Here is a 27,149-nt window from a genome sequence, read left to right on the forward strand (position 1 = left end):
AGTATACAAAAGGAGTCTGTTTAGTACAGTACTTACTGGTATTGCTCACTCAAAGCCAGGATTATCTATCTACTTTAAAGTCTTCTTTTACGATTCTTACTCGCCATTGCGAATGGTCAATTAGTCTTATATAATCAAGCAATCTAGTGAAAATGGGTAATTCGGCTTGGAAGCTATTTAAGAGAGAATAACCAGAAGCTAACGCATGCAGCAAGTGAGCTCAGCCAAGGGGAGGCCTAAGGGGATCTGCCACCGGTCAATCCATAATAAGGTAGTACCAGTCTATAACTTAACCAACACTAGGACTACATCCCCCCGCGGGTCTTTCCGCGGGGCCCGCACCTGTTCCTGCCAAGTCTAGTCAGCCTACAGTTTTCTTCACAGCCAACAGATACAATCACAATGGATGCCAGGACCGACTCACCTTACCTCTTGTCTTAGCATTGATACTTTTACCGTCTGTGCTTTCAACATCTGTCCATTCACTGTCCGTGCGTTCAACATATGTCGTTTCACTGTCTATGCTTTCAGCATCAGTGCTGGTGTTGCGATGACTTGAAGCATGAACACGCGCGCGCCTCTGCTCTAACCGAATAATCACCCCCCCAGTTGTTATCACGACGCTCGCGGGAAGTGCCAAACAACCTGGGAGCCAGTAGGGTCGGGTCGATCGATTCAGCGCCCACATGCAGACCGCGAGGCCCACATTCAAGACGGAACCGAGAATATAGCTCCAGACCACCAGATCCAGCTTATACATCGGAGTCGGTGATGCCCTTAGTACCAGTGCTTCTCCTTCCTTCTCCACCTGCTGATGCTGCTGCTGCTGCTGTTGCTTCTCCTCATCCACATCCACCGAATCGCTGGCAACGGAGGAGGCTTGGTCATCGAGCCTGAACCAGAAATCGTGGATCGAGGCGAGAGTGGTGAACGCTTTCTGGCGCGTGCGGAGCGAGCCGCCCAGTCGCCAGCGGCCCCACAGGTACATGTCCGGAGATCTACAGAATGCAACCGCGAGGCCCGGGAGATAGTTGTGAGCGTACAGGACCTGGGTGGCAATCTCGACCCACTTCTGGCGGGGGGTGTTGTCGGCGTCGCAGGTGGGGTGGCACATTGATTGGGGTGGGTAGCCAAGTAACCAGATGTAAACTCCTAACCAAGCGAGGGAATGCAACTAGAAGAGTATGATGAAGATCCCTCGGGGTGATGAGGCCCATCGTCGTAAGGCTCGGCCTTTAGCTGTCCAGTAACCCGTAGGGGGCATGTCTCTGAGTTGAGGAGAATGGTACCGAGATAGTTGGGGGAGAGTGAATTTTCGATCAAGCTTCAATTATTTTTCAGTGAGTATCAGGGCAGAAAAAGAAGTAAATGGATGAGGTTGTGGCGATGAGTGACTGTGTGCTGATTCAGAGCAGAATAGAGATACTTGATGGGACAATGTAGAAGAGCAGAATGGAGATGACTCATGTTGTAGAAGGATGGTGCGGGCTTAGAGAAGACCTCATGATGACCGAGCCTTAAATAACGCACACGTAAGGACACCGTCCTCGTGGTTTAGGGGTATTCATATCCATGATTGCAAAGCGGGTATCCAAGGGGTGATCGGAGGTTAATTCCGTTCGTATTCGTTTGATGGCATAGTATTGCCATCATATCAGACTTGGACTCGCAAATCGACGTAATGAGCCTGCTGAATATACTGGATCTTATTCGAGGACGGAAGAGGAGGGATAAGAAGAACGGATGTTGCTTAATGTCTTTACTTACTAGCCTAACCGGCCAGGTATCAATAGATCTCAGGCGACTTGAATATAAGGACCAGCGATGTAGAAAAGCTCTGCCTTGCTGAGTAGAAACAATCCACTTTCTGGCACTCGAAATCCACATCCTCCGAGTCCCTTTGTAATAAAAAGCGAGTTAGATCAAGATTCTGGGATCGAGGAATGGTTATTTACCTAAACTAGGCAAAAGAGGGGTGGTGTTCGATTGAATGGTCTCTATAGCACCACATCCGTCCTCCGTCGACACCCACGGGTTTCTCACCCCGACCTTTTCCATGCTTGACAAGAAACAAGATGAAACCAATACAAGATTTTCTAACTCCGATGTCATGCTTTATCCATCGAACTCGACGAAAACCCCATTGATGCGAAGACTCGAAGGCGATGAGAGCGTTGTACCGCTCGGCCTAAGGATTGTCAAGACATCGATCTAGCCTATGGTTTGCTCCAAAGGATCCTGATTCTTGTAAGCACCACGTAGGTCGTGGGTACGTATGCCTTCCGAAAACCCCATGCTCATAGCTGCTTCCTAACCCTGTCGCCCAGTATACTGAGTCTGCAAAGAATATCCTAAACGTAGAAATCAATTCGCTTTTGTCAGAATCAACGTTCCCCCGGCTTTGAGGAAAACCACTCTCATGAATCTCATTGTCAATCGCCCATTGTAAGAGTGAAAACAAGATTTTTTCTACTGTACGTCCAGTTGGAATCAATCCTTCATATCTTTTCCATCTCTGTCCACTCTCTTACTTACTCACTTTTCCACTCTCCTGATCTCTCCCTTTCTTTACTCCTCACGCACCCATGGGCTTTCCAAAATGCGGGCGGTTGGGTGAGGTACTCAGAAGATTCAACCGGGGTAGATAATTATACATGGATCAGCGGACCTGATTATCTTCTCGTCAACCAGACAAGCCTGTTGTTGAATGCTACCGCATCTGTGGACGCTCTGATCCCCAGAGAGCATGCCGTCTCAATCCTCGAGCTACGGGAAATTATGTACCGCCGTCCCAAAGCGTTTCCTCCGGTCAGGACCAGGATTTCTCCCATACGCTGATGGGATATGTTTGTCAAGGCCGAAGGCTGCGTCCCGACCATCCGTTCTTCGGTAAATCCGACACCTGCAAAATCACAGACAGTGATCTCCCTTCTTCCGGGGAGAATGTGAGTGCTGAGGAGCAACAAGAGTACTGCGATCGTGACGAGGGAGAGAAGGATGAGGCAGACCAGTCTGATCTATTTTTGAAATAAGACCTTCTCGGCATCCATATCGGTATCTTATGCCCAAAAGGTATCACGATAGACAGGAACTAACGCCTCATAAGCAGTATGACACTAACCGAGGATTTCACTGCACGGCATGTGGGCATTGCTAGACATTTCCAACGTGCAGACGTGATCGACAAAAAACAAATCCAACAGCGCCTGCGATATTCAGTGCGGATGGAAATACCGCTAGTATGAATGCACAATGACCTTCGGCCCTTGGATGCGAATATATTCCTGGGCCGAACCCGGAGTTATCCATAATCATCGACTACGCCCGGCAAGGATGATGGCCTGTCGGAATTGGATCCAAGATGATCTTAGTGAGAAGATAGTTGCAGGCCGGAAACTTGGTTGCTGAATGAGATGGCCAGCCGAGGCTCATCCTTCTCTCTTGAACATTGTTGATGAACGAAAAAGATATTATTGTTTGTTATAAGCTGCCACTTATATAAGTGTTATTAAGATGACCCGGATTGAAGGTGAAGCGCATGTCATCCGAGCAGCGGTGGGTATCTTGGCTTGTCCTCGTTCAACGCATGTTGATAGGGGAAGAGGTGCTATAGGTATCCTTAGATTGAACTACCAAGAATTCTACAGCCTCCTGATGAAAGCTCGGTGGAAGAATGCGGCCCTTTATAGTTAGGTTTTCCGACCCAACCGAGCCGAAGTGTTCAAATGTTACCAACAACTCGCCAGGGGCCCGCAGAAGAGCCGGCATGTCGATTCGAGTGCCAGGCTCATCTGAATGCGCGGCATAAGGCAGAAGAGACTGGGCTCAACTACCTAACTAGTACCTCAGTATGCGCTCCGCAAACCCGTATGGCTTGTCACAGTTCCATCACCTCACCCAGACATCACCTACTACCTCCCCCTCCCAAGGTCTCTACCCCACCTAACACTCAATAATCTTCTTTCCCTTTTCCAACCCCATCCTTTCTGCCGTCATGATCAATCAATGGTTTCTTTTACTTCGTCCGTAGCGACACACCTCTGCGAACGAAGATTGTACAATCCCCATGATGAGTGACCCGGCGTCCGATGAGCCCGAGGGCTTTCCCTCACTAGAGGAAGAGACACTACACCACCTCGATATCGTCGGCGCCAACGAGTACCGTCTAATCCGTCTCGTGGGGGAAAGCATGAACGTCTATCACAGGTTGCGACGCGCACTGTTTTGGGCGACCAGGATCAGTGACGGCCTCGAGGTCGTCGTCAAATTCTTTATTGAGTGCAACCTTCCAACCCCCCCCCTTGTTCTGTCTGACAGACAACTCTTGAGTATTTGAAGATATCCAGAAGCTAATCTGTGAGACACCATGGCAATCTAGACAACACCCCATCCTCACCACCGTGGACCCACATCGGGGCATCTTCAACCGGCTCGGGCGCACCGCAATCGAAGACGAATTCCAAGCACTCGAGGCCGCGGAAGATGTGAACGGCGTCCCCCACATTCTCGATCGTAGTCGCAGCAGCGGCGAGGTGGTGCAAGGCCCGGAGTCTGAGTATCCCGGGGGCAGGCTGGACATCATGGCTATGACCCGGCTGCCTGGATATCCGCTGAATTCCTTTGAGGGGCGGCTTGAGCCGTGGGAAGTGGATCATGTCAAGGGTGAAGTGCTGCGGATTGTCAGGTAAGTAGTTTCACAATGTGAGGCCCGATTTACCGGGCCTGGCAGTCACTCCTCTCGTTTGGGAGGGTAGGGGTGGGGGCCGGGCGTTGGAATTTAGCTAATACTTGAGACTGGCTTGGGGCAGAGAGCTGAGGCAACGGGGCCGGGCGTATGTCGACGGTGATCCGGACAAGGTTATCTTTGACAGACGGAGTTTGCAAGTGTATGGAAGGGTTTTTGTTTTCTAAATCTGCCACAATGTTGTGACTAACTCATGGACAGAGGAATTTGCTCTCTCGGACGCGCATATCCCACCTCTCATCGCGAGTTCCCTATCAGTGACAATACCATTGTTATCGAGCAGTTGGGGAGGGATATTTGGTGGTTTTATGGACAGGCTCGAGGTTCTTAGTGCTACACATTTCAATAGCTTTAACTCTCCTGTTGGTCCTTGCGGGATGCTAATGCGGATGAAACCCTCTTTATCGAGAACGGACGCGGTTCTCTTTGCCTGTAGATGACCCCCGCGGCTAGAGACATGATGGGAAGTGTCATCATGACTACGCTCCTTAATCGCATGGCCTTCTCGGTACAGACTGTTAAGTGCTTGCTATAGCTTACTCCAAGCTCAGATACCTACTTCAAACTCTTCTTCTTTTCTATCGGTCTAGCTATGGGAAATGCTTCGTGGCAGAAAAGGCGGATTCCTTCACCAAGATTCCACCTCACATATCCCGAACATACCCTTGCTCCGACACCCCTCCCTTATCCAGAACAATATAATACTCCGCATCCTTGATCGCCTCCAGCCGATGCGCGATGGTCACCACCGTCGACTCCCTCATCTCCTCGCGCAGGATCTGCTGGATCTCCAACGAGCTTTCATGGTCGATCGACGCCGTCGCTTCGTCCAGGATGACGATGGGACTGCGCCGCAGCACCGCTCGCGTGAGCCCAATCAGCTGCCGCTCGCCCTGGCTCAGATTGCGGCCTCCGGCTTCCACGGGCGTCTCGAGACTCCAGCCGTGGCGGCTGCAGACGCGCTTGAGCACCTCGGCGCATTCGGCGTCGGAGTACTCCCCCGTCGGATCGAGGTTGAGCCGAATGCTCCCGGGGAAGAGGACAGGGTCCTGCGCGACGAACGTGACGCGGGACCGCAGCGCTTGCGTTGTGACCTGCGCGATGTCCAGGCCGTCGACGAGGATGCGCCCGGATTCGGGCCGCACGACGCTGAGCATAGCGACGGCCAGCGTGGACTTGCCGCTGCCGGTGCGCCCAATGATGGCCGTTGTGGAGCCGCCGGGGATGCGCAGGGAGATGTTGCGGAGCGAGGGGTCGAGGTGCGGCGCGTAGCGGATCGTCACGTCCTCGAAGACGATGTCTTGGCCGAATTTGGGCCACGAGGCCGGAGGATCGATTGTGCCGGGGGGTTCTTGCTCCACGTGCAGCAGTTCGTCCACTCGCTCGACCGATACAAAGTCCATTTGGAGCTGGCCGTACTGCTTGCACAGGGCATGGGTGGAGGTGACGAAGTTGTTGGCCGCGATCAGGACGAAGGCTGCTAGGCCGGGGCCGACGCTGGTGTAGAGAGCGAGGACGGTAAGGCAGAAGGTCGAGACCGCGGAAAGGCTCTCGAACCGGTACATGAGCCAGCTTTGCAGTGACCAGTAGAAGTGGTCCATGCCCTGGAACTTGTCGACGACGGCGATGACGCGGTCCTGGAAGCGGCTCTCGGCGTGGAAGGCGCGCACGGTGGTGAGGCCATGAAGCAGTTCACCGAAATTGGAAATTAGTGGACTCAGCGATACCATCTCCAGACGTCGCAAGCTCTGCGAGGTGGGGAGGAAACGTCGGAAGATGAGAACAAAGGCCGCGGTGAGTAGGAGCGAGAACCCGAGGAATGTCGGAGTCACAGTTGCGATCACGGCGATCGAGGACACCCAGGTGATGGCTTGGAATGCGATCATTTGGAACTGTTCGCTGATGTTCCCGTCGACCACTCCAATGTCAGAAGTAAGTCGATTCATCAGGCGACCCACGGGCGTGACATCGAAGAATCGGAACGTGGCGTTGCTCACTCGTACCATCACCTCCTCGAACAGCGTTCGGCCGGCGCAATAGACGATCACCAGCATCAGAAGCTGTGCGAGCAGAAGCATCAGGGACTGAAAGCTGGTAATGAGCAAAAATGCTACCAACCAGGGTTTCACATTCTCTTCTGGCGCGGGGAAGCCATCAAATGGGTCCCGCGGCGCCCAGTGGATGTTGTTTGCCATCGTCGAGGCGGTAGTTATTTCCGCACTGGAAGACACACGGTTGAGGTTCGATTGTCCGAAGAACAAGAGTACCTGCTTGTATGCCTCTCCCCACTCCTTGAGAAACCATGACTGGCCAACGGAAGACAGGCGATAGATTGTCAATACCGCAAAGAGGGCGAGCCACCAGCGGTATTTGCCAGCTTGGATGTACTTCCAATATACTCGTGCCTGCACTCCCCATTCTGCTCTATGTTCTTCTTCTATGAATTTCGTGGGAATTGCAGCAGAGGCATCTTCAAGAGCAACTTCACCCTCGTTGGCAGTTTCTGTGCTTTCTGACGGAGCGCTTTCCTGGTCATCGCTGCCATGAGACGACACATTCTGGTTAATTTCTACCGTGGCCTTCCCATTTTCGATGCGAACAATTTGGTCAGCAATTTCACCGACTAGGTGGGTTCTGTGAGTGACAAGAACCACAGTCCGGTTGCGCATTAGCGGACCCAAGAAACATTGATGAACAACTGTCTCTGCTGTATTATGGTCTAAGGCTGAAAGAGGGTCGTCAAGTAGCAGTATCCTAGCCGAGCTATACATTGCCCGTGCCAGAGCCACCCGTGCCTTCTGACCCCCAGAGAGACCTATTCCATTCTCGCCCACAAAAGACAGGTCACCATGCTTGAAGTTGGAGAGATCCGGTATAAGTGCACAGGCATCTAGCACCAGCTTGTAACGCTGCTCATCAAACGGCGAAGAGAACAGAATGTTGTCCCTGATACTCATGCTCTGCAGCCACGGGGTCTGCGCACAGAACCCGACCATTTCATTTGGGAGATGAGAGATTCCTTCCAGTCTATCCAGCTCGCCCAGTAGGGCTTGGAGCAAAGCTGTCTTGCCAGATCCCACCTTACCGTGGACAACGGTCAGACCTTGGGGCACGTCAAGGTTGACATTGGAAAGCACAGGTAATAATTTCCCGGGCCAGGCAAAGCTACATGATTCCAGTTTGATGAGAGAGGCGCAGTCAGCAGCAAGTGGCGTGTTCTCTTTATCAGGCTCTGCCATGAAGTCCTCGATTCTCTCCATAGCAATCGAGGCGTTTATGAGCACAGTGATGAGACTCGGGATATCCCTCAGTCGGGTTTCCAGCATTGTAAACAGCTGAAGAGCAGGAAAGATGATATCGATGCGCAGCGGGTTTCCAGCCAAGAAGGTGTAAGCGTATAATGCGACCACAGGGAACAGCCCACTAGCAAGGGTGTTGATGAAGCGAATCAGCACATTCCAAAGACTAGTGACAATTCGCAGTTTCAACTCAGACTGTCTGGCGTCCATTACCTGACGGAGCCAATGGTTCTGCCAACCGTACCAACGCAAATGTCGCAGAGCCTCAACAAATTGAGAAGATATCTGAAGCCGGGTGTCTGTTGCTAGGCGACGTACACGTTCCCAGCGAAGAAGTGTACGAGTGATGAACGCGTTAAGCGTTTGGGCAACCAAAATTGCTATAACTCCCAAGAAGCATGACGGGCCGAGGAGCTTCCAGACGAGAACGGTCGCAATGATAAGCCCCAGCGGTTTGTCAATCAGGGAGTCAATTTCCCAGAATCTCTGCGCGACTTCGTAGACGTCTCCACGTAATAGATTGAAGATTTTGCCCATGGACGCTGTTTTCTTAATCCTCTCCTTGCGCGTTACTTTCTTGGAGCGCGAGAAGGACCACCACCACCTCTTTGATTGGCGATCCGATTCTGTCTCATCATCCGTTTCTTCGGAGGGCTCGACTCCATCTTCCTTCTCGCTTATCTCCTGATCGAAGACGTTCTTTCTCGAAAGTGCCTTCTCATAAACCATCATAATCATCTCGCCTCTACTCCGTTCGTAGGCACGTCTCCCGTACCACAGATTGAGAACCTGGGCCTGCGCTAGCACCAGGCGAAGCACCAGGCTCAGTAATGCATAGGTCAAGGCCGGCCTGCTGGACGTGCCTCGATCCTTCATCGCCTGCAACAATTGCTGGAGCAAGACAGGGGTCGAGAAATCTGCATATTTAGTCAGCGACGCGCAGCCCCTCATTGACAGGTCACCAACCACAAAGCATCTGCACGATGGAGATTGTCGTTATTATTAGCACGTCAATTCCATTCGCTTGAAGTAGCCTTCCCAGCACGGATCCTTTCAATTGCCGGAACTTCTCGTGCAGTCTGCGATGCTGAAACTCGTATCCCAGAAACCACACATCTTCCTCCTGCAATTGTTTGTTCTTGCCTACAGAAATCAGTGGAGCCATCCAAGACACGCTCAGAAACTGCCAAAGTCGCAAGTTGTCCTCTGGGCTGCGCAAGTCGCTGGATGGCACTTGACCAACAGCGCTGATGTCGTCCTGCGGAAGACTATGGCGGCGAAAGGGCATTGCAAGGATGACCGTACAGCCGGCCAAAGCAGCAGCAGCAGCCACATGGCGTGTGAAGAGTCTAGAGACATTATACACATCATCATTGATGAGATATGCGGACTCGACCACCAGTGCACTCAGAAAAAAAGAAAGCAGGGATGTAGGGCACGATCTCGGGCGCAGCACTGCAACCATGGCAGCAGCCACAGCCTGGTCCCTTGTCAGCGGGGCGGAGTTTCATCGCGAACCATTGCTTTTTCCACGTACCCAGGAGATAGGGAGTACGGTGCTTATCAAAGGCCCGCCGAGAATAACGCTGATCAGTTCAGCTAGGAATCCAATCATCGAGATGGCGAACAGGGCTACAACCCAGCCAACCCGCTGCGGAAGCCGTTCTATGGGCAGCTCTATCGATGCTGGCTGCTCCTGAATGAAGGTATTAATCCATTTTGGGCATCTTAGCAAAGCTCCATGTGATAGTAAGTGGCTCAGTGCAATGATCAAAATAACTATCGCTGGTGCAAGGGAGAGGTACTCCAAGGCACAGAGCGACGGCCGCGCATGGGGAGAGTCCTGTAGCGGAATATGTCAACAACGGACATTCGATACATGCATGTCAGATTAGAATTCAGAAGAGCTTACCCACAGCCAATAACAGGAACTAGCATCTCCATCATTCATGTCTATCAGCATCAGAATTGACCACCTAGTGACTGGGTTTGGGTAACACAAGACACTTGGAGGAAGTAGTAAGCCATCTCTCATCTCACCCGCCCTTAGCCTAGGCTAAGGCAGCGGACTCCGCACCGCCTTTTGTTGATGCCTCAGGCACTATATCTGAAAACAGACTAGCAAAAGGATGGTGAGCGGGGCGTAACTTAGAGGGGGGTGAGAACACTCCCCCACTACAACACTTTTGATATAATCCTAGTAGCGACTATTGAGGTTAGAATAAACTCAACTCCTAATATTACTTATCATCTTATTCTTTTTCTCAAGATCAGACCTTAAGTCAATATCATGATGATACTGTTTATCGTATAAAAATAAGAACTAGAGATTCATTACCTCAATAAAGTTTGATGACTATACCTGAACCCCTGACTCAATGGACTTTTGTGAGAACTTAAGTATTGAAGAAAAAGTTCTAAATGTATTTTTAGTTGGATATAACTTGAAGCAACAACAACCCCAATCTATTTTACTCTTTCCCAAACCATTGAGTTAATTCAGCCTTAACCAGCTCTATATTGCACTGCTCTATACAGGCCATTTTATGGGATTTAGAATTCTTTGAAGCAATCAATTAGCTAGATTAGTACTTTAATGTCTCTTAAAATAAGTAGTATAATATCTTCATCAGATTATAAGTCTTTATTTATTAGCTCTGGCAGCCCCACCAACACAGATCCAAATCATAGAAAAAACAATATTACCACTTTAATCTAACTGTCACAAAGCACCTTCCAAAAGGACTAGGATGTAAAGCCGATGGCTTTACACTGCGTACACTATATAAGGTTGTATCGATCAGGCATCTAGTGGTTCTTCGGGTGCTGGGCACTTTGCCTGTAATTGAAAAAAACTATATTATAGACTTGAAAGTTAGTCTTAGGCCTTACAGAAGTCCAAAAGAGGAATCCTTGTACTACTACTTAGATCTTATAGAACCCTCAGAACAGAATCTTTGTATACTGTAGTATATACATAGTCCAGGTCTTCGGCTTGACAAACATTCTCGGCTAGATCAGTACCTTAATATTCTTTTGGCCGAGCAGTGCAACGCTCTCATCATAATTATAAAGGCACTTGAACAGCCGTATAAATAGACCCAGGAACAACTATATAGATTCTCTTGTCAGCTGTGAAATTAGGCCGTCAAAGCTGTAATATAGACCTTCGGCTACTCAAAAATTGCTTAGGAAGATATAAGTATAGGCCCTCCTGGGCCCGCCATAGGCGCTGCCTGCAGGTCAGGCCCTTGTGTAAGTAGTCCTCCAGACAGGGTATGGTTATTGTTCCAAAGCACGTATGTGCTGCGTCCTGCAAGAAACTGGCCATTCGGAGACAAGTGATCAGCTGTTTAAACATACTGATTAGCTGTTTGGATAGCCTGCCAAACACAAATCATATAATCTATATTTGTTATTGCTGTTATCCGCTATTCTTGATAGTGTGAGGCCTTGCTCGCCACAGCTATTACAGTTGCAAGAATTACCACAGCCGCGAGGACTGCTAGGACTGCTACTGCCGTGAGCACTGCCACAGCCGCAACCTCTTACATGATTTCTTGCTCGTAGGAATAGTTCTATTCGCACAAATAGCCTTACTCGCACGATTCCTTGCATGCCTTGGCCGAGAGCTGATCACCAAGCGTATAAGATACATTGCTTGGTTTCTTGTCTCCTGTAAGTGGGGTGAGTCCCAAGAGCATTCTTGTTCTGAAAGTGAAACGGTGAATTATAGTCACGTGATATCAGTGTCATTGCGAATCTGCATTAATGCTCATCCGAACTTTAAAAGGAGATTGAGAACTTCACCTTCACCGGAGCTGTGAACTTCATGCGCAAACCTCGTCATCAGTACGTCTCATCATTTGTCGTCTGTTGCTGACCAGCCGGCATACTAGTTCTGTGTACCACGCGAACCCAGCGCCGCCTTCTCCACTCACCCATTCCTCCGGTATTACCTCTTTCTTCATAATCGTGCGAGGCACGTTCCTTGCCCTTCTTCGCAGACGCTTTTCTATCACTGGCTGTGTTGTCATCCGCGACAAAAGCAGGAGGCAGATCCCAGACCCAGCCCCCGATCTCTCCACCGGCTGTTTGGTCTTCAGAGGCGCCCCCCGGTACCTCGAAGCCAACCCCCGTGATCATGCGCTCGACCACCCACTCGCGACAGTCTAGATCCAGCTCCCACTTTTTACTCTTCCATGCCCAACCGCTTGGAGGTTGGACGTCCTCGAAAAACCGGCACCCTTTGGGACGGTCGCCTGCGATGCGAAGTGGCGAGAGTGGGTCGTATGGCATCGGACTGAACAGGAAATGGTCCCACTGAGATTCGGCATATGGTGCCAGGGAGCGATACTGAATCTCAAAGATTTCGACCTCGCGTTCTTCAGTGTCAGAATCCAGAGAGATATTAGCCAATGATCTCATCAAGGACATGGCACTAGAGGAGGAAGCGGGTAGTGGAACCCCAGCAGCGTTTGCCGCGCTCCTGAGTTGCTTTTCGGCCATGGATTCCGTTCCCGCAGGTTGCTGTGAGAGGTCCGCTGTGATAGCCTGGACAAAATGGTGAAAACGAGGGTGCAGGGAGAATATAGCTAGATTACCGCCAGCCAGGAAGACCAAGCGCCAAGGAACAAGATGGGCAGTCAAGAACAAAAGAGCGGCAACGAGCAGACACAGTAAGAAAACCGCTGACGAAAGCTTCTCGTCGGAGAAATTGGTCACAGGTGCAAAGGCGGAGACCATGGCGTCGTGGGCGTCGGAGAAGTCCGCCATGCAATTCTGCAAGTCCCGCATATTCACGAAGAAGTCCTTCGAGGTCTCTGAGGCTGGCTTGATGGTTTTCGCAGGTGCAAGTGCCGGGCCATCGTAAGAGTAGTAAGGCATGATACTTGAGGTCGACGTTGAAGGAGGGGGAGGGTGTCGCGCAAGGAATGCAGGCACCATGATGAAGAATAGAAGAATGGATATCGGAATCAGTACGAAGAGGTGTGGGTTCAGACAGATGAACGAATAGATGAAGAGGAACGAAAGCGTGTGGGAGGCTTTTTTCCAGCTGAACAGACGCTCAACCTGGATTTGAAACGTAAAGACAATTCCAATTCTGCACTGATCCTCAGCATCTTCTGTAAATTAAAACTGGGAGGTTTAGTATTGTACCTTGCATTGAACCTGCGAAAGTTGTTTGCCATGAGAGGTAGGCTGAAGGCTGGCCGCTTGGGGTCTGCGGCGAGAGACTTGTCGCCGCCTGACAACGATTCCTTATCGGCATCTTCTGTAGGCACTACCTGCTCCAGAATTCTTTGTACAGATGCGTTAGGGAAAGTCTGAGAGCATTGCGAATGGATCAAAGAACATACTTGGAGAATAGCCTGTCCTGCAGAGACCGCCCAACCCCCGAAACTGATTGCTTGTGCCCCCGAGCTCGCGGATGCTTGGTATCATGTTTCTGCTTGTCCGAGAATATGACAGGTATAGGCTCATCGCGATTGACGATGGGTTCTGCGATAGTATCATCCATGGCGATCCATCAACGAGGACTCTTCTGCTGTGGTCAAGTCAAATCAAGTAGAAGGAGCATCTCCAAGGGGGTTGGTGTGTGTGGAGAAAGGAAAGAGTGAGGTCACAAGTGAAGTCGCAGCAGCAGAAGCACATGCATGGCTGGATGCCCAGATTTTGGGGTCACCGAGCTTATCGGCGGGAGCTTGTATTGTAACTATGGATAGGGTCAGTGACAGTCAGTCACGGGTGGTATTGCGCAATACGACCATTACGTAGAGCAGCTCCGTAGAATAGGACGGAGTGAATGACGGATGACGGTAGGTTAACTTACTACTAACTACTGCAGTGAGCAGATTACGGAGTACCATCGGGGCGATCCCGCCAAAATGGTAACTAAGTGAGTGGGTGTTTGGGCTGTTTGCAGCCATGGAAGCAGGCAAAAAGGAGCAGGGGGGGCACAACTAAAGAGGTTTCTGAATGGGTCTCGGGCTCGAAATTGTTTACCACCTCTTTATTTTTCCAGTTCCATCATCCATGATCCATATCAATCCTTCCTCTCTCGGTCTCTTTTTTCTCCTAACACACTTCCATCCCCCCCCCTCCCCACTTACTGTCTCAGGCATAGAAGTATAGGGGATACTCATTGTTGACCTGTACTCTTTTTCTCTTCTTCTGTCACATCACCCATTCATTCTTTTTTCTTAACCACCTTCCTATTCTCACCCGTGTCGGGCACACTCCGTGTTTGCTCTTTCTCATTTGGAGTGGTTGCTCAGGTGTACTGTACACAAGCCCGTACGTAACTTTCTTCGACGCCAAGTCTGGCAAAGAACAACCTACTGCTGCCCCAGGCAGAGTTTCTTCTCTGCAGAACATCACCCATCTTTTCTTTGGGATTTTTGCCCGAAAAGGGGCCCCCAGAACGGCTTTCGCAGACAGAGCTTTCATCTGTGGTTTCGACTCGATCTAATCGATTACCAGATTCCTTCGTCGCCCAGCCCGCAGCAGACACCGCTGTTCTTGACCCCCGCAATGGACCGGTAGCAACCGTTGATGGGTCGCGCGACGGTGTTGATCAGGGTTCTGCTTGGTTTGGACACCGAAAAAAAAATTAAATAACATTCGCCTTCTACTCCTGAATGCCATTGCGATTGGGCTTGCCCTTGCATCCCCCCGCTAACTCGTTTCCCCAACCTCTCGCCTCCGGTTGATCTACCTACCTGTCGTCCGGAGCTCTCCCGGTCGCAGTTCGAGGATGATGCCGGAAAATCCATCTTCTCAAGACACTCCAGGAAAGGGGCACTTGCGCAAAGTCCAATCGAGGTCTTCGAGCCCTTCTAGAAATGACGGCTCATGTTCAGAAGGTAAAAATGCTTGACCAAGATCGGAATTGTCGTTATCGCTTGCAGGTGGTTCTTTGTTGACCACGGCTAACCCATTGTCACTCGCTTGAACAGAAGGACCCACGCGCAGACGGTTGCAAAAGCACTCTTCGACCTCTTTCCTTTCCGAAGCTTCGTCCCACTCGTCCAAATCCATTGCCGCAACCCGAACAAGTGTAATGAACCGGAGGAGGTTGTCTATTCGCGATCAGAAAGCGCCGCAAGGCCCACGACCGCAGGATCCTTCACGAACAAGGTATAATCGCCTCAAGCTCTCTGTTGCCTCTCCCCCCACATTCCCGCTATTTTAACTTCAATTGTGAAACCTTTGGCCTCCAGCTTTAAGATTTCCGATCACGCATGTTGATACTAATTTGAACAACATGTAGCAATACACCCGGCTCGTTCTTCCACTCCGGAAACTCCTCGATCGATTCCACAAATGACTCAACGCAGAGCAACAATTCCCGCATTAGCCTACGATCTACCAGTGTCGGAAATTTAGCGAAGCCAGACTACAATCAAATGCCCTCCCAAAGTACCGAGTTCCTTTCCTCGGTCAACTTCGATGACATGCAGAATAGTATTGTGGGAGAATCGCAGCTGAAGTACTTCCCCGTGCCTGGAAACACTGGTTCGGGGTATGAGCCCGGTTGGACGAATGGCAGTACCAATGGGGAGGGTACACGCTCCAGGAGCAATTCTATCCGGCGGAAAAGCGTGGTTAATTCGTCCAGCGAATCGGTATCATCTCGTCCATCAGCGACTTCTACTACGACAGGTCGTAATCGTCGCCAAAGCCTTGCTCAACAAGCGGGCCCGAATGGTACAGCTTCGCGTGCCCCGAGGAAGTCCATAGGCCCGGTCTCATTGCCATCCACCGTGACCGGGAGACGACAGAGCCTGTCTGCGAGGAAAGCGAGCGCGGATACCACTCGTACAGAGCAGACCAGCTATCTCCGTCCCCGCACGCAGCAATTCGATCTCGGTCGAACCGAAGGTACGAAGCTTTCCAGCAACGCGCGGAGTATCAAGGCAAAGTCGCTTCAGCCACCGTTGCGAGAGCTCCACGAGAAATACTTGACAGCGTCTGGCCCAGCAGAATATTCTCGGTCATCATCGACTAATGCAGTTCGAACACCAGTTAAAAACGCGGCAGCCGCTCCCAATACTCCAGCCTCGTCCTGCAAAAGAGTCTCGGTCATGCCGCCACATGTACATGGTCTTGGAGCCCGTACCATAAGCCCTACCGATGCTCGTCGGGCTAAACGTATGTCAACAGCTCCTTCGGCGCACCCTACGCCCTTTACCCCTCCGACCCAAACAGAGCCCATGCCTGTCCGACCTCGCTCGTCCGCGCAATCGCCGTCGCATATACCTCGAAAGAGCGTTACTCCGTCCTCAAACCGAACCACCCCTGACCCGAATCGCAAGTCGTACAGTTCCGGCCTGTCGCTCTCATCAACCACAACCTACAATTCCGTAAGAAACTCAGCTGGCTCATTGCAAAACCGCCTATCTCACAGCTCGTCAACGTCCCGATTACCTACTCCCAAGACCCGCTCCGAACCGAACCCGCCTGATGAGGAGGTCCCACCTGTTCCTGCGATCCCGAAAGCCTATGAATCCCCTAAGGGTGATTTTGAGCCGCCGAATTATGTCACTCCGCGCAAGCCAAGCTTAAACATGGAAACAGGCTCCAAACCTAAATTGGAGTCAGAACCGGATAACAACCTGACCGCGACTATTTCAACGGAGGACGCCCCCAAGACAAGAGAAGGACGCGCGATGAAGACTCCTGAAGCCAAGCCTAGAACCTCCGCGCTTCTTGGGAAAAGGAATCTTCAACCTCTCAAACTACCACCTTTGAATCTGCTTCCCCTTGGCACACCCATGACAACCAAGATCGAGGCATTGAGAGATCGTGAAGATGATCTGGCAGTTCACACGCCATCCGCTCAGATCGCATCCAAGACACCGAGTACTCCCCTGACTGCCTCGAAGGCCAACTTTTTCTCGACAGTCGAGGATGATGATCTTTTGGCAGTTACACAAGCGAGAAGCAGCACTTCACATTTTGCGCTGAGTACTTCATCAACTGCCTCAGCCTTGCGAACTGTGAGCGGCTCCAGTGCTCTTGCAGGGTTCGACAACACGCCGACTAATGCAAGGACGGTGTCGCCTTATGTTGCATATAGCCTTCCGAAAAGCAACAGTGAACATACGAACTTGAAGCAGAAAGGCAGTGACGACTATTCGCCCAAAGCGGTTCAGTCGTACAAAATGACAGGTCCTCGACCTCAAACACAGTCTTCTGCTTTCTCATCGAACGCGGAGACGATCAGTCAGCTCTCAACGCCCTCCGACCCGGACAATAACAGTATATCGAGCTCATCCCTTCGCAACAAGATCACAATGACTCGGAAGCGAAGCAGCTCTAAGAATCAGACAGGAGTTGAAGCCAGCAGCGATCCCGTCAAACATGACCCAATGCCACCCCCGAAGATTCCCACATCCTCGACTTGGAACAACCTCACTACTATCAAGACTTCCAGCCCCACGCTTAAACCAAGCTATCTCAAGTCCCGACGGCAAGCATCTGTCTCGAAAGCCTCTGGCCAGACACTGAGGAAGCCTAGCTTCAGCAGTGAGCAGAGTCTTGCCTTGGAACCGAGCCCATCCAATGACTCCAATGACAGTGACCCTCCCGTTCCTCAGCATCGAACTGCAAGCTCAATCTTTTCGCCGGTTCACAGAATCATCAGTTCGGCTAAGTCCAGCGTGGCTTCTACTCCAGCTCCCCCGCCTACCAGCGATCCCAAAGTTGACCCCGATATTCGTGTTGCTGACGAAGAGATGCGCAAACTTGGCAGTAAACGCAAAGACTTTGAGACGGCCGCCAAGAATCTGGATGATCTGCGTCGCAAAGCTAGTCCCAAGGAGCGTGTGAGCCCAGCGCAGGCCCTAAGGATCGCAAACTTGAATATTTTCGAGCGAGGAGAGATCATCGACTTCAAAGATGTCTATTTCTGTGGCACCCAAAATGCCAAGAAACACGTTGGTGATCTATCCGTCCAAGCGAATTTTGGCTACGACGACGACCGCGGCGACTACAATATCGTCATTGGGGATCATCTGGCATACCGCTATGAAGTGATCGATGTTCTCGGTAAAGGAAGCTTTGGTCAGGTAGTGCGATGCATTGACCACAAAACGGGAGGTCTTGTTGCAGTCAAGATCATCCGCAATAAGAAACGATTCCACCAGCAAGCCTTGATCGAAGTCAACCTTCTTCAGAAACTGAAGGAGTGGGACCCTCAGCGTCGGCATAACGTGGTCAATTTCACCCAAAGCTTTTATTTCCGTGGCCATCTTTGCATCTCCACCGAGTTGTTGGGAATGAATTTGTACGAATTCATCAAAGCTCACGATTTCAAGGGCTTCTCTCTCAAGCTCATCCGCCGCTTCACTAAACAAATGCTGAACACTTTGGTGCTATTGCAGGCGAAGAAGGTCATTCATTGTGATCTGAAGCCGGAGAACATCTTGCTGTGTCACCCATTGAGCTCTGACATTCGGGTCATCGATTTCGGCTCCAGTTGCTTCGAGAATGAGAAAGTGTATACATATATCCAGAGTCGATTCTACCGTTCTCCCGAAGTCATTCTTGGCATGTCATACGGTATGCCCATTGACATGTGGAGTGTAGGGTGCATCCTTGCCGAGCTGTTTACTGGCTACCCTATCTTCCCAGGCGAAAATGAGCAGGAACAGCTTGCCTGCATAATGGAGGTGTTCGGACCTCCGGAGAAGCATCTGATCGAGAAGAGTACTCGCAAGAAGCTGTTCTTTGACTCGTTGGGCAAACCGAGGCTTACGGTTTCTTCGAAGGGCCGAAGGCGTCGTCCCAGCTCCAAGGAGCTCCGGCAGGTCCTGAAGTGTGACGATGAAGCCTTCCTTGACTTCATAGCCCGCTGCCTTCGGTGGGATCCCGCTCGTCGGATGAGTCCTCAAGACGCGCTTCGTCACGAGTTCATCACTGGTATCAAGCTGGCTTCGCGTCCGAGGCAATATACTTTGACGAACAATTCTCCAGCCAAGCGGGTGATCTCTTCCAACCCGTCCCTAGGGCGTCCTCTTCCAGAGCCACCTGTGGCCGGCCTGAAAGGCGGCACTCTCGCCCGCACTCGAGACGCCTCGGGCACCTCCCCGGTCAAGCCCGCTGGCAAGCGTCACTCGACTGTGAGCGGAATTCCACCGTCGACGCCCGCCAAGCGGAACACGAGTATTAGCACAGGCACTCCTGGGTCCGCTTTACCCCGTGTTGCGGCTAGAAGTATCAGTGGTAAGCCTGATCTCGCAACAGCGGCGGCTGTGACCAGCCTGGTAAGTGGATCGATCTTTCATTGTGAAACACCAAACATCTCTCAGGATGGCGACTAACTCAGTTCATAGAGGACCAAGTGAAGCAGGCAATTTCATCTAGATCTTTTTCCTTCCCCTTTCTGCCTCGCTTCTTTGCATATCTGTAATAATAATTGTTTGATTACCAAGGTTGCATAAACGGGCTCCGACACATGTGTCCCCGTTCGTCATGATTGAGATTTTGAAACTTTGTTCGAGGCCCGCCCAAGAGAAGAGGAAGCGAACGGACCAAGAGTTTTTTTACCTTATACCCTTAATCGAGCATGTGCATGCTTTTCGACCATGACCTTTCAGATTTGTTGCAAAGTTCTCTTTCAAGCATGTTTGTTTCTCGTTTGTGTGGTATTCGTCATGACCTTGAGGGCCCCTCTTATTCTTTCTTGTTGTCAAAATCTTTGCATGCATATGTCAGCATTTTTTTCTTCTCCTACACTTTTCATATGTCTCTCTTTTTTTATTGTCTGTGATGACCCTTGGGTGTTTGTTGGGTGGGATGAAGACTTTTATTGGACAGCTGAACGCCCCTTCCCCAACCTGTATATTTATTTATCTTTATCTCGAAGAGAATCTCGAGGATCGATACCCGGAATTGTACACCCGTGGTTCTGTCTTGCTTTTTACGGAGTGCTTCCTGCAGTGTTCGGAAGGTGTGACTGGAGCGAGATGTTATGACTTAGACAATTGCTACTACAGTACCATTATACGACCACCTTGTGACTGGTTCTTCTGTATACTACTTCGAGCATGAGATCTTCGTTTACATGTATGTAGTTTGTTCATGCTGCTGTTTGGGTCTGGCTGTCATGATAAGCGTGCATTTTCGAGAGCAACACTGGACCTCGAGCCACATCTGTCTTGGAGTCAATGCAGAAGTTATTCCGATCGGACCAACGAATCGCAACCCTCTGACAAAGACAAAGGATGACGAATATGACAAATCATTCGAAGACTAGCGGCAAGATAAATTTCATTTTCAGCCGAGTTTCGATATGTATACCGAATTTCAATTCCGGGTTCTTAGCTAGCATATAAAACCAAACGCTCCTTCGACACAGTGCGATCAGGAAACCAGATTCAATCCTCGGCAAAATGCCTCCCATTCAGCATCCCCTCGGACTTCTCCCGCCGCCGCCGGCGGAGCAACTGGCCCGCCCAGCCGGCCATCTGATACAGCCAGCCGCCGGTGACCATGACGCCGGAGACGGTGTTGACGAGGCGCATGAGCAGGGCCAGGAAGCTGGAGCGCTCCTCGCTGACCAACAGCAGGATGGGCTCGATGTTGTACTTGAAGAAGATTCCCGGGATGAAGTAGGGGCTTTCGGGCAGCACGTCGGCGGAGCTGGTGGCGGCGTACTGGTTGGTGATGACCAGGTTCCTGTTGGTGCGGGCGTGCTGCGGGTCGGTGTAGATCTCCTGGAGGGCGGCGGTGCCCTTGGAGTAGATGGTGGGGACGACGGAGAGGAAGTACTGGTACTTGTAGTAGTGGTGCTCGGTGGCGGCGATGGTCTTGTCGAGCGGGTTGAGGAGGGTCGGGTAGTGCGGGCCGAAGGAGAGTTCGGTGATCATGTGGGTGAAATTGAAGACTGCTTCTTATTAAGTCCTGGATCCCCACTGCGGGTTTTTTTTTTTTTTTCTGGGAGTGAGGAAAAAGGGGAGGGGGGGGGGAACACGCACCATTATGATCCAAATGCGCCCCCTGCGCATCATGATACCCGTGGCCGCGCGCCGTGATGTGGAAATCCCCCTGCACTTTATTCCCCTCCAGACTGCCGAAGATCCGACACGAGTCGACGCTGTCCCCCTTCCGCAGGCGCGGGCCCTTGGGGAACTTTCTCCGGGGATTGCGGCGCACCTCGCCCAGCACGTGGTGGACGTGCGCGTCCGCCTCCTGCGCCGCCAGCCGGTCGGGCTCCTCCTGGCTCAGCGTCTGGTACTCGTGCGCGGACGCGCGGTTGCGCTTGTCCGTCCACAGCTGCCAGCTGGTGCGCTCGCGCTGCAGCAGCTCCCCGGCCAGGATGCGGTCGCCCGAGGCGTCTTGGATGTTGACGTGCAGCGTGTCGCAGGGCATGCGCACGACGATATCCAGGTTCAGCTGCAGGTCGTGCGACACCCCCTTCTCCACGCTGAATTGGTGGGTCTCCGTGCCCCGGAGCCAGGTTCGGAACTCCGACACGGAAAACACCGTGCAGATGAGGAGGATCAGGACCGTCCATTGGCCGCCGCGGCGCGAGGGGGCCGTGTATGAGGTTTTGGTTTTGGCTGTGAGGCGGGAGGGGGGTTTGAGTTAGTGGTTGTGTTTGTGTGTGGATGTGGATGGGTGATTTGGAGATGGGGGGTTGCGCATGGGGTCGCTGGATGGCTGGCTGGCTAGCTAGCTCCACGGGTATCTGGTTTATGGGGACAAGCTGAATCAGACAGTGACAACTCACGAAAAGCATCAAACGTCTTCAAGCCGCCCTGCAGCTGAGACTTCTCGCTGAACGCATCCTCATTGAGGCCGTGATCGCCGAACCCATTCATCACGAAAAGTTGCCGTGTCGGAGACACACACACACTCCCGTCAATGGACAAACAAGGGCGAAGGTTACCCGGTTAAGGCATTAAATCAGCAGACACCAAGAGCAAAAAGAGAGCGACAGTGGAACCAAGCCCTTCGCTCTCCAGGGCAGATGGCTGTTAAGAAAAGTCGGGAAGAGAGGGGGGAAAAGGAGGGACGAAACAATGAAATGGGGAAAGATGATGGAAGAAAGGCCAAGTAGGCCGAATTGCGCGGTGCAACTCCGCAATCCTGCGTGGAGCACCGCCGCCGCGCTTATCGATAACACGCCTCAAATCACCTTACTGGAAAGGGTTACTCCCAAATACCTGCTCGTACACTCACTACTTCCAGCTCGCTCTGGTAGCTATCCTCCCACTCTTAACTCTTACTGACAATGTGGTAAGCCATCAACAAAAGTAACACAATGGTATAATTGATAGTCTGCATGTATCTGCACGTAGACCTCTTTAAATCTCGAAAATCTCTCCCATCCCGACACCGGCGCCCTCGGCACCAGCCCGACTGTCCACCAAATCCAACCGCCAACCATGCCAGTCCCTGAGCTTCCTCTTGATCTCGCGCACCCATTCCACCCGCTTGCGAGCCTCTTCTTCTGCCTGCGCACGCGCAAACTCCGCCTCGTCGAATTCATCATCCAGGTTCTCTTCCGACAGAAGCTCCAAGCTACCCCGTGTGCCAGCGGGCTGCTGGTTCGATGAGGCGCGGCCTCGGTTCCCGTAGAAAGTGTTCCCGCCCGTGAACGCGGCGATCCCACTGCTAAGCACAGTCGAGAAGGATGAGTGCTGCCCGTGGGATTTGCTCTGGGCCATGCTGCGGCGGCGAGCGTGGTCGGCAGAAGAGCCGCCGGTCAAGTCGACGTCGTCAAAGGTATTCGCCGCCGCAGCAGTTGCCGAGTCGGGGTCCCCGCTGAAGGAGGGGTGATAATCGGCTCCGCCGGCGAGCTCCTCGCGCTTCTCCTGCCATACACCGCGGCGAAGATCGAAGACCTCACCTTCCAGGTCACGGATCCGCCGCTGCAGTCGAGAGCGTTCCTCGTCCTCGAGTTCGTCGAGAGCATCGTCATCGGCCCCGCCGGCCTCGCGCTTGCGAAGGGTCTCCTGCTCCTCCTTCAGGCGGAGGTTCTCGTTCTCCACGGTCGCGAGTCGCTTGCGCAGGACCGCGGCCTCCTTCTCCACCTTCTCGCTCTCGCGCAGTCGTGCTTGATGACGGGATTCGGATTCGCGGTGCAGGTTGCCCATGGCTTCGAGCTTCTTCTCCAGGGTCTCGATCTTCTTCTCCGCGTCGGCCTTTTCCTGCTTCAGCTCTTCTACCTCCCGTTGGAGGCTCTTGATCAGAGTCTCGCTGGAAGTCTTGTCGACGCCCTCTTTGACCGCCTTCTCCGAGGCACGAGTCAAGGCCGCCTTGGTGTCCGCCAGCTCGCGCTGAGACTTCTCCAGCGCGGTCTCACCAGTCGCGAGCTTCTCCTCCAGCGCCGCGATCTGGGCCTCATGCGCGCTGCTCGAGGTCGTCTGCGACGAGAGCTGCGCGCGCAGGTTCGAGATCTCCAGCTCCATCGCCTCGATCGTCGCGGCCTTAGACTCGATTTGTTTCACCAGATCCGCCGGCGGCGACTCGGACTGTCCCGGGGCGGACACACTGGCGTTGTTGCGGTGCGTTCGTGTTTGCAGGTGCGAGTTCTGTCTCTGCAGCGAAGCAATCTCCGCTTTCTAAGTAGACACAAACCCCCACATAATTAGCCTCGATCGATTCCAATCCCAGTCCGACTACCATGAACCAGAGAAGGAAAAAAGAAAAGAAAAGTAACTCACCAACTCCTCAATCTCCGCGGCCTTCTCCTCCGCCCTCCCCAACTTCTCCTTCAACTCCTCAGCATCCACACTCGCCTCCCGCAGATCCTCCAGCTGATCCTCCGACTTCTTCCACCGGCCCGTCGCCTCCTCCCGCTCCTTCTCCAACCGTTTATTCTCCCGCTCCAGCTCCTCAATCCGCGCCGACTGCTTCCGGTACACCTCCTGCACCGCCTCGCCATCCGCACTCAAAGGCGGCAACGAAGGCGACTTGAGCATGCCCCCGCCTCCTCCAACAGGCGCGGACGGCGACGGCGACAGCGAACCCTGCGACACCGACCCCTTCCGGAAGGACGACGACCGCATCTTCGACTGAATCGACAACGAGGGCTGGCGACCGTGGCCGGCGGGACGAGTCGGCGGGGCATCGAGTCGGGTCGTCCCGGGCACAGAGGCCGGCGCTTCTTCGCTATCCGGCGACATCGTGATGGGCGCGTCGGGCATGGGTTCGGTGGCGGTGGGGGATGCTTGAGGGAATTCTGCGGCGGCGGGCGGTTGTTCTTCGGGTTGCGGTGCTACGCCTCCATCTTCGTGTTCTGCTGCTGCCTCTTTTGTCTCCTCCTGCTCCTCTGGTATGGGTTCCTTCGGTTCTTCAATCGTAGTGGTAGGCTCTTCTGATTCCTCGGTCGCGGGTAACGTCTCCGCAGCTACTGCTTCTACTTCAGGTTGAGGTACTCCCCCAATCTCAACAGGTGTAGCAGCAGCGTCGACGGCGGCGCCGGCGGTATCACCAACAGACTGCGCTTCTGCTCCCTCTGCCACCACCACCGGGGTATCCGATGCTATCACCGGCATCGGTACAGCATCATCAGCCGGCGAGGGTTCAGCGGCGGCGGCGCCGGCAGGGGTCTCGGGCGCCGCGGCTTTCGAAGAATCGGAGCTACCCGCAGCTTTCTTGTTGGCTTTTTTCTTCTGCTTCTGTAGCTGAGCAACCTATCCCCGACCCAAAAGAATCAGCACATGTAAATGGTATCCACAAAGTCAAATTGTAGTAGACCGATCGTTAGGGGGGTTGGTCTAGACATGAACTGCGGGCGCGGTTGGACGGGGACCACATCCTCCGCGGAGAACGGCCATCGTTGATGATATCGCAAGGAGCACATAACATACCCTTTTCTTGGCGGCCGCCAGCTTTTCAGCTTTGATGCGCTCCTCGTCGCCGGCCATGATGGAGCACAGGATGGGTCTGGAGAGGAGTGTGGGTGTAGGTATCGAAGGGAGGGGAGGACGAGAATGATAGTGGATATGATGAATGTTGTTCGGAACGGACAGCTTGCCCGCGCACGGACCACTTGGGGTCGGGCTGCCGTTCATTCTACAGTCTAAGCATCGACTGTACTGTACTATAGTTACAAGTTCTTGGTGAAGACCGATTTGATCCCTGTTCGTAACTCATACTCACACCACAGAATACAACCAGACAGAAACTCTCCCTGTCAACGCAAGTCAATTTATATTAGATACACGAACTGAACATTAAGACCATAGGAATGCCGGCGTGGAGCCTGCCCTTCGCGCCGCGCCGGGCCACGCAGTGCCTGATCGTTGTCATCATCATAACGGCCGTTCGCAAAATATTAGGGGCCAGATCCGTTCCTTCGCCAGTTATAACGCCCCTAGCCTATGTAAATGCAGGTTGAATGCAGTAACAAAAAAAACGCCGAAATACACAAAACGCGATTGGCCGAACATAGTGGAAGAGAATCGAGTGGCAAGCCGAACATGTTCAAGGTTGAAGAATCAGAAGCAGCGCGAAAGGCTGCGGAAGTGCGGTCAAAATCAGCAAAGCACGATCAGACTTCCATCGAGTCGGCGATTTCCTCGCTCATCGCCCGAACGGTCCCTTTACTACCGGACCGGGATCGGAACTCCTCGTCACTGAGCACATATGGATCGTACTCGTCTCCAGCATGATGCGACTTCGAAAGATCCTCCTCGTCACTTTCACTGTCGAGCTCGACGCCTTCGCCCAGCCAATAGCGAGCCCGCTTGCTAGAGCTGAGTTCGGGGGTCAAGTATCCGTCATCATATGTGCGCTTCGTCGTAGGCGTAGCCACTCCCTCACTGGGAGTATGACTCAGGATCGGGATAGCTCGGAGATAAAGATAGCAGACCCGCTTGCGAAGCCGGTTGAAGAAGAAATAGTGGAGACTCCAGATCGCTCCGTCATCGGCGTCCGACGGATCCTCCTCCGGCGAGTAGGAATACAATGAGCACTCTTTCAGCGACATATGCTCATTAATGACTCCCCACATTTTCGGTCCCCATGTAGCAGATGCACCCGCGTTGTATGATCCAGAGACGGTCACAGGCGATGGGGGTGTCAGGTCAATGGCTTCGCGCGGTCGCAAGTTGAACAATGTGGAGTCGATCGTGTTCATGACCCTCTTGAGATTGCGCTCGCGGTGGAAATCAGACGGGCGCAATACATGTGAGAAGTCATAATCGGGATGGCTGGCATTTAATGTTGCGATCAAGTATGCAAAGGTTCGACGGCTGGAGTGATCGCTCAGGGGGCCAAAGGGACTGGAGCGGGACAGATTGAGCGACGCGGCCGCGTCGGATGCATTTGGCGGCGACAACGAAGCCGACAGGCGAAGCACGGATTCATATTGGGACTCCAAAGATTGCTCAATATTCCTGTACAACTTCCGATCCGCTCGGGCGGCCTTGGTGGTATATAGGTCACAGCCACCAACGATATGACAGTCGGCGGTGTCGAAATTCAGCGAGCTCGTCACGTCCTCAAGTTCGGGCAAAGGAAGGAACTATTCAGACAGAGAGCTTGGTTAGCGACCAATATTCCGTAGCGAGCGTGTTGCATGGCACGGCAGGCACCAATGTCGTACCTTCATCTGGGGCCAGATATGCGGTGAGCGGATGACGTAGATAAGAATCACGATAAAAGGCGATGGGATGGAAAGAGAGAGAATGGTGTATCAATGTGACTGAAGAGCACCGATTGCGACAGTAGAAATAAGGTGAATTCCTCAACTATTCGGAATCACGATGCGTTTGTTGGTTGGTTCTTTGTCTCCTGAGACGTCACGCAAGCAGCGATAAGGGCAGTGAGCTGGCAGGTGGTACCCAAGCTACGCTGGCAGGGTGTGAAGTGGAAAATCTGGCGATTAATAGGCAGAAATTGTAGGCCAAATTGGCATAGCCGTGGAGAAAAGATGAAATAACGAAAGAGATGGAGGAATGGGGGATGAGAGGTGTCGCAATGATACGGCACTTGGGGGGGGGATCGCCTGGCCGGGGTGTCGCGTTGTTCCCCGGAGGGGGAAGGCCCCGGTCACGTGGAGGAGGCAGTGCGGCCAGTGATATCACGCACTTTCCTCACGGGTCTTGCGGCTGAACCACGGATTGCCCCAGACTGGCCAAACCAGA

At 52.5% G+C, this 27,149-nt stretch overlaps 8 protein-coding genes across 8 annotated transcripts; 3 read left to right on the forward strand and 5 right to left on the reverse strand.

Annotated features, from left to right (window-relative positions):
* Nucleotides 1-170: 170 nt before the first annotated feature.
* BO66DRAFT_429410 (uncharacterized protein) lies at nucleotides 171-1,420 on the reverse strand. Its single transcript, XM_025650454.1, has 2 exons — nucleotides 425-1,420; nucleotides 171-348 (listed from the first exon to the last, which is right to left on the reverse strand). Exons 1-2 carry the CDS (start codon nucleotides 1,112-1,114, stop codon nucleotides 283-285), a joined length of 756 nt encoding a protein of 251 aa, XP_025503161.1. The 5' UTR covers nucleotides 1,115-1,420; the 3' UTR covers nucleotides 171-282.
* Nucleotides 1,421-3,745: 2,325 nt separating this feature from the next.
* Nucleotides 3,746-4,688, forward strand: BO66DRAFT_453444 (uncharacterized protein; the record flags this gene model as incomplete). The annotated part of the gene is made up of 2 exons (XM_025651994.1): nucleotides 3,746-4,278; nucleotides 4,379-4,688. The coding sequence occupies exons 1-2, from the start codon at nucleotides 4,067-4,069 to the stop codon at nucleotides 4,686-4,688; spliced, it is 522 nt and encodes a 173-aa protein (XP_025503162.1). The 5' UTR covers nucleotides 3,746-4,066.
* Nucleotides 4,689-5,380: 692 nt separating this feature from the next.
* On the reverse strand, nucleotides 5,381-13,831 carry BO66DRAFT_421045 (uncharacterized protein). The gene is made up of 9 exons (XM_025649926.1): nucleotides 13,404-13,831; nucleotides 13,204-13,344; nucleotides 11,900-13,147; nucleotides 9,956-10,049; nucleotides 9,581-9,886; nucleotides 9,010-9,523; nucleotides 8,362-8,960; nucleotides 8,240-8,328; nucleotides 5,381-8,209 (listed from the first exon to the last, which is right to left on the reverse strand). Exons 1-9 carry the CDS (start codon nucleotides 13,562-13,564, stop codon nucleotides 5,389-5,391), a joined length of 5,973 nt encoding a protein of 1,990 aa, XP_025503163.1. The 5' UTR covers nucleotides 13,565-13,831; the 3' UTR covers nucleotides 5,381-5,388.
* Nucleotides 13,832-14,647: 816 nt separating this feature from the next.
* Nucleotides 14,648-19,514, forward strand: BO66DRAFT_104851 (putative protein kinase). Its single transcript, XM_025641784.1, has 4 exons — nucleotides 14,648-14,909; nucleotides 15,003-15,183; nucleotides 15,317-19,313; nucleotides 19,383-19,514. Exons 1-4 carry the CDS (start codon nucleotides 14,801-14,803, stop codon nucleotides 19,392-19,394), a joined length of 4,299 nt encoding a protein of 1,432 aa, XP_025503164.1. The 5' UTR covers nucleotides 14,648-14,800; the 3' UTR covers nucleotides 19,395-19,514.
* On the forward strand, nucleotides 19,503-20,079 carry BO66DRAFT_104843 (uncharacterized protein). Its single transcript, XM_025641783.1, has one exon. It carries the CDS (start codon nucleotides 19,635-19,637, stop codon nucleotides 20,022-20,024), a length of 390 nt encoding a protein of 129 aa, XP_025503165.1. The 5' UTR covers nucleotides 19,503-19,634; the 3' UTR covers nucleotides 20,025-20,079.
* Nucleotides 20,080-20,152: 73 nt separating this feature from the next.
* BO66DRAFT_392542 (COPII vesicle protein) lies at nucleotides 20,153-22,113 on the reverse strand. Its single transcript, XM_025647540.1, has 3 exons — nucleotides 21,782-22,113; nucleotides 21,027-21,611; nucleotides 20,153-20,935 (listed from the first exon to the last, which is right to left on the reverse strand). The coding sequence occupies exons 1-3, from the start codon at nucleotides 21,870-21,872 to the stop codon at nucleotides 20,427-20,429; spliced, it is 1,185 nt and encodes a 394-aa protein (XP_025503166.1). The 5' UTR covers nucleotides 21,873-22,113; the 3' UTR covers nucleotides 20,153-20,426.
* A 212-nt stretch (nucleotides 22,114-22,325) lies between these two features.
* On the reverse strand, nucleotides 22,326-24,968 carry BO66DRAFT_392543 (uncharacterized protein). Its single transcript, XM_025647541.1, has 3 exons — nucleotides 24,870-24,968; nucleotides 23,721-24,692; nucleotides 22,326-23,618 (listed from the first exon to the last, which is right to left on the reverse strand). The coding sequence occupies exons 1-3, from the start codon at nucleotides 24,924-24,926 to the stop codon at nucleotides 22,359-22,361; spliced, it is 2,289 nt and encodes a 762-aa protein (XP_025503167.1). The 5' UTR covers nucleotides 24,927-24,968; the 3' UTR covers nucleotides 22,326-22,358.
* Nucleotides 24,969-25,552: 584 nt separating this feature from the next.
* BO66DRAFT_402318 (RNA polymerase III-inhibiting protein MAF1) lies at nucleotides 25,553-26,614 on the reverse strand (the record flags this gene model as incomplete). Its single annotated transcript, XM_025648815.1, has 2 exons — nucleotides 25,553-26,527; nucleotides 26,609-26,614. The coding sequence occupies 2 exons, from the start codon at nucleotides 26,612-26,614 to the stop codon at nucleotides 25,553-25,555; spliced, it is 981 nt and encodes a 326-aa protein (XP_025503168.1).
* Nucleotides 26,615-27,149: the final 535 nt, after the last annotated feature.

This window comes from Aspergillus aculeatinus, assembly GCF_003184765.1.
Source record: "Aspergillus aculeatinus CBS 121060 unplaced genomic scaffold BO66scaffold_29, whole genome shotgun sequence".
Lineage (NCBI taxonomy): Eukaryota > Fungi > Ascomycota > Eurotiomycetes > Eurotiales > Aspergillaceae > Aspergillus > Aspergillus aculeatinus.

Excerpts from the sequence above, each read along its gene's own strand:
- BO66DRAFT_429410 (XM_025650454.1), bottom strand. The coding sequence starts at position 1,114 with ATGTGCCACCCCACCTGCGACGCCGACAACACCCCCCGCCAGAAGTGG. Across the intron at positions 349-424 it reads ATGCTAAGACAAGAGGTAAG|GAACAGGTGCGGGCCCCGCG; the intron begins GTGAGTCGGTCC and ends TAGACTTGGCAG.
- BO66DRAFT_421045 (XM_025649926.1), bottom strand. The coding sequence starts at position 13,564 with ATGGATGATACTATCGCAGAACCCATCGTCAATCGCGATGAGCCTATA. Across the intron at positions 13,345-13,403 it reads CAGGACAGGCTATTCTCCAA|AATTCTGGAGCAGGTAGTGC; the intron begins GTATGTTCTTTG and ends ATCTGTACAAAG. Across the intron at positions 9,524-9,580 it reads CCGTACTCCCTATCTCCTGG|GCTGTGGCTGCTGCCATGGT; the intron begins GTACGTGGAAAA and ends ACAAGGGACCAG.
- BO66DRAFT_104851 (XM_025641784.1), top strand. The coding sequence starts at position 14,801 with ATGATGCCGGAAAATCCATCTTCTCAAGACACTCCAGGAAAGGGGCAC. Across the intron at positions 14,910-15,002 it reads TGACGGCTCATGTTCAGAAG|AAGGACCCACGCGCAGACGG; the intron begins GTAAAAATGCTT and ends TCGCTTGAACAG. Across the intron at positions 15,184-15,316 it reads CAGGATCCTTCACGAACAAG|CAATACACCCGGCTCGTTCT; the intron begins GTATAATCGCCT and ends AACAACATGTAG.
- BO66DRAFT_104843 (XM_025641783.1), top strand. The coding sequence starts at position 19,635 with ATGACCTTTCAGATTTGTTGCAAAGTTCTCTTTCAAGCATGTTTGTTT.
- BO66DRAFT_392542 (XM_025647540.1), bottom strand. The coding sequence starts at position 21,872 with ATGAATGGGTTCGGCGATCACGGCCTCAATGAGGATGCGTTCAGCGAG. Across the intron at positions 21,612-21,781 it reads GAAGACGTTTGATGCTTTTC|CCAAAACCAAAACCTCATAC; the intron begins GTGAGTTGTCAC and ends CCCGCCTCACAG. Across the intron at positions 20,936-21,026 it reads GGCGCATTTGGATCATAATG|TCTTCAATTTCACCCACATG; the intron begins GTGCGTGTTCCC and ends AATAAGAAGCAG.
- BO66DRAFT_392543 (XM_025647541.1), bottom strand. The coding sequence starts at position 24,926 with ATGGCCGGCGACGAGGAGCGCATCAAAGCTGAAAAGCTGGCGGCCGCC. Across the intron at positions 24,693-24,869 it reads TGGCGGCCGCCAAGAAAAGG|GTTGCTCAGCTACAGAAGCA; the intron begins GTATGTTATGTG and ends GGTCGGGGATAG. Across the intron at positions 23,619-23,720 it reads CCGCGGAGATTGAGGAGTTG|AAAGCGGAGATTGCTTCGCT; the intron begins GTGAGTTACTTT and ends GTGTCTACTTAG.